The sequence below is a fragment of the Haliaeetus leucocephalus genome, unplaced genomic scaffold (assembly GCF_000737465.1).
Source record: "Haliaeetus leucocephalus isolate CR32 unplaced genomic scaffold, Haliaeetus_leucocephalus-4.0 Scaffold1, whole genome shotgun sequence".
NCBI classification, from domain to species: domain Eukaryota; kingdom Metazoa; phylum Chordata; class Aves; order Accipitriformes; family Accipitridae; genus Haliaeetus; species Haliaeetus leucocephalus.
In genome coordinates, this window is record NW_010972437.1 from 148,482 (window position 1) to 152,928 (window position 4,447).

At 39.1% G+C, this 4,447-nt stretch overlaps 1 protein-coding gene across 1 annotated transcript in view; it reads right to left on the reverse strand.

The window, feature by feature from the left end:
• OSGEPL1 (O-sialoglycoprotein endopeptidase-like 1) overlaps positions 1-4,117 on the reverse strand; it is a 4,846-nt gene extending 729 nt beyond the window's left edge. The window contains exons 1-6 of the mRNA XM_010563782.1: positions 3,883-4,117; positions 2,856-3,243; positions 1,746-1,950; positions 1,514-1,662; positions 867-997; positions 649-720 (exon numbers count right to left, since the gene is read on the reverse strand). Of these exons, the coding sequence (XP_010562084.1) occupies positions 649-720; positions 867-997; positions 1,514-1,662; positions 1,746-1,950; positions 2,856-3,243; positions 3,883-4,094 (1,157 nt within the window). The 5' untranslated portion in view covers positions 4,095-4,117. The remainder of the gene's footprint in view (positions 1-648; positions 721-866; positions 998-1,513; positions 1,663-1,745; positions 1,951-2,855; positions 3,244-3,882) is intronic.
• Between the last annotated feature and the right edge of the window lie 330 nt (positions 4,118-4,447).

Here is a 4,447-nt window from a genome sequence, read left to right on the forward strand (position 1 = left end):
TTTTTTTTTTTTTTTTTTTTTTTTTTTTGTCCTGAGACTTTCCAAGTCTGTTTTCCTGGAAATGGAAAGGGGAAAAACATGAAAAAAAAAATTCACGTTTAAGACCAGCTGGTACTTTTGAAATACTAGAATTTTGTTTGGCCTTAAGCCTAGGATCTACTTAAATCTGTAGAACAAGCCTTACCTAAGAAGTCATTAAAAAAAAATAAAAATCAGTATTATCAGTAAAAAAACCCAGTATATATGTCAAATTCTTTTTTTAGAGTGATTGCTCATTATGAACCCACAGTTTGACTTGGGAGCGTTTTGACCTATGTCTACAGTGACTGAGAAGCTAAAGGGAGTGTATTACAGCTTAACTTGCTCCAGTTTTCCCATACCACAATGGTAATAGGAAAATAAATAGAACTGTTATGATGTACAGTAATTTAAGTTTCTGAGCCAAAAACACCATAAGTGTCAGACACAATCATTTATATTTCAGAACTACATTGAAAAGGAAGTGCTGGTAACTTTTAAAGCTTATGTGCACTGCAAAGACACTCCTCATCAGCTTCTGCTACGCTTTTTAGTCTACACGTCCTTCCACTTCCATTGACCGTAGTGAATAAGTGAAGGAATAGGCTGTGAATGAATCAAGTCACTTACTTTGGTTCATAGCGGATGCCATCAGTACTATGTAGAACACCAAGTCCTGCACGTAACCTTTCAACGCCGTTCCTAAGGAAGAAAGCAATTATATAAAATGTATGTCATAACTATCTGAATATGTGTATGTGGTTCAGTCACCATAAACAGAAGTTCTTGACTCCAGTGTCAGCTTTTAAAGAACATTATAGAAACACATACAAAGAGACAACTCTTACCATGCAATCATGACACCATTATCAGTGCACAGTCTTGGTGGAGGACACAGAAAAGCGAAGTCATTTGCATCTGCCAAAGTCTGTAGACCTTTTCGGATATACTGATTACTTGCAACTCCTCCTGATACAACCTGACAGCAGTTTCAAAAAGAAAAAAGGCATTAACTCAAAAGTACTGACAAGTCACACTCAACTAACGTTTTATTTAAAAAAAGGTTATCAGATGAAGTTCTGAAGACCACAATAAAGCATTTTAAGATTAAAACATACTTTTAAGATGAAAACATACCAGAAAAGAATATGATAAGCGAACTTATTATGCTAAAAGAGATGCCTGAATAAAAGCATGTTATAATTACAACAGCTGTCAAGTATTGGGGAGCACTAGGTCAAATTATGTGGCCTGACTTGTTATGGAAGGTCAGATTAGACAGGAAGAAAATCTCTTCTAGCTTAAAACCAAACTATGAAAGACTTTATTGTAAATATTTACATGACTATTACTTTAACCCTAGTATTTTAACAATGTAATAGATACTGACATCTTCCTCACCTGTTAAGGGAAAAAGTACAACAAGGCATCTGCATCTTCAAATGATGTTACACAGTCAAGTACAAAAAGGAAAAAAAAAAAAAAGTATACGCACCAAAGTTGCATTTTTTGATGATAATATGCTATTTTTTATGCAGAACAGCATGGCTCGATATGTCCGCTGGATAATATGAAAAGCCACTGCATGCTGTACAGCAGCAGCAATATCCTTAACACAGGATAGGATCTCGCCTTCTTGAATACCTATGAAAATGTATGATCAAATGTGTTTTCCTGAGTATAGGTCATCAAAAACATGGTTTGTATCTGACTTTGCTTAAAAATACCTTCTTCTTTTTCTTTTTGTATAATGGCTTTATTGGCGAGGTTCTGAAGTCCAGAAAAAGAAAAATCACAGTTACGATACTGTTGCATGGGAAGCCTGAATGTGTATTGTTGCCAGTCTCCAGTTTGAGCCAAGTGCTCTATCGCCTTCCCCCCAGCCATGCTGTAGCACTCTGGGTGCTTTCTTAAAGAGAGTCTTCTTGCTACCTAAAGAGAAAATAAACAAGGCTTGGAATAGAGAGCTAAATTAATACCTCCTGTAACTGCATCACTGTATTGTAGTCCATGGAGTAAAACTGGACACCACAAAATCCAATCCAACATGAAATTATGAACAGGGCACAATAAGGACAAGATATACATCAGTTGGATTTTTTTTTTTTTCTGGAGTAATTAGAAATGCAATTCTAGAACAATTTGGGCAAACAAGGATCAACAAATTTAGCAGCAAACATTAATTACCCAATTTTTTTTGCTATAGGAAACACACACACACAGACTGCCATACTGTATTGCACGATAAACAGGAACAACGTTGATTTCAACTTTTGACAATCCCCTTTCTGACTCCACTCACTCCCCCACTTTTATAATTAATACACACAAATACTGTTTAAAAACTCTGCTTGTGTTTCAGAACAAAACAGTAAGTGACCAATTTTACAGATTGTACTCGGTGGCCCAGAAAACTTAGATTCTGAAAGCCAAACCAGACTTTTCTTACCACAAAAAACCTGGTAAGAAATGTTTTAACATGTATTGTTTTAAACCTGACAGTATCCTTTCAAATACCACTATCAATCTTCTCTAATTCATACAGCTCGTTTGTGTAACAGGTGTCAATGAAACTTCCAACGTCAGTTTTGGTTATGTTGTCTGTTTGCTAAAAATATAATTAATTTACATACGTTACAGCTGATGCTATACATAGATTTTTAACAGCCTCTTGTGTCTTGCATCTACGGTATTTCAAAATAGAAAAAAAAAAGTTAAATAAAGCTCACATTGCACTGTATTACTGTCCTCGGGCTGATGATACTACCACCATTATGTAGTATAACTGCAATAAAAAGAAAAACAAAACTAGATTCACTGATGTAAGGAAGTATTACCTTATCCAGCATGTCACCTGGTGCTATATCTATGGACTGTCCAAGCAGAAGGAAATCTGAAACTCCCCGTGCTACTGCCAAGATGCAGTGGCCTCCAGAGAGTAAAAGAACTAAGAAGGGAAATTCCACGTGATGTGTTAGTCTGACGGTCAGTGCGTGAGCCTCCATGTGATGAATGGGTATGAACGGCTTCTGGTACTTGTTCACCAAGTTCAAGCTGTACTGCAGTCCCACTTCCAGGCTTAGTGCAAGTCCTGGTTTTATTGTAGTTGCAATAGCTGCAAGTTCATGTACAGAAACTCCACCGACACTAAGCGCTTCTTTTACTACTTGCTCGATGTTTTCTCTGTGAAGTTGCTGTGCCACCACAGGAATTATTCCACCTGCTCTAGCAAAAACAAAGAATTACAATACATTTGTATTTCATAACAGATAGAATGGCATAAAAACAGATTTCAAACACCTCTTAACTTTGCTGTGTCCTGCCTGTTTCCTTAGTACATTCTCAAATGCCTTGCTTAGCATAAAGGGCATCTATGCCCTGAAGAGAGCTTAGTTGTCACTGGGAGGTCAGAAAAGGATGTAACTTGCCCTTTTTTGGTACATGTACCTCTTAAATGTACCTCAACGCTGTTCCAAAACGACATCTGTAACTTAATATCCACAAGCCCCCACTTGTCAGTTCACATACTTAGCCACCAATGCCTATATTTGATTAAAATAAAATTGAGACATTTGGTGGTTTTATCAGTACTAATGATTTCATCTTTTAATTCAAGCTTGGTCAGTAATCTGTCTCTTTTTGAAAGAAATTAACTGGAGGAAACTTGTTAAATGCACAGCATTTCTTCCTCCACCCTTAGGAATATCTCAAGCAGAACGTGTCGTGGCCCAAGGGATAGGTCTTTACGCCTACCCACTTCTTACCGAGTTTTCTGGAGAAGGCTTTTATACGGACGGTAGTACAAGTAAGAATAACAATAAAATCATTATTAAGGTGAAAGCCCCAGGAGAAGTACATTCTTACTGTAAATGGACTTCCTTCTGACAGTGCAGCGCTTCTCCCAGAACATTGCCGGCATCGTCCACCACGGCAGCGCCGGTGTCGTCACAGCTCGTCTCTATTCCCAGAACTAGTTTCCGAAGATGCTGTTTTCCAGAGCGAGCAGAGCTGCTTCTCAGCCACGCTGCTCGGCCGTGTTTAACGGATTTCAAAAGGCTTTTGGCAACGCTGTTCATCGTTAAAAATCTACCTGGTGGTTATCTCTGGAAAAGAACTGTGCAGTTTATTATTACAGGAGGGTTTTCAAACACACGCTCTAGTCCGGTTTTCTGAGGAGGCGGCATTACCTTTAAAGTTATGAATGACCACAGCTGACAAATGTAAGGCCCCGAGGAAAAAAAAGGTCATTTAAGAGTCGGGAGCGAACGTCTTTGCTTCACCTTGGCGGTGCTTCGAGAGCGCTCTTCACCCACGGCGCTGCTCGCTGCGTGCGGCCGGCGCTTCCCGCAGTCCCGAGGGCGCGACACAAACCCCAAAGCAGACCCTCGCCCGCAGCGGAACCGCGGCGTGGGTTAGCCCCTCGCCGCCC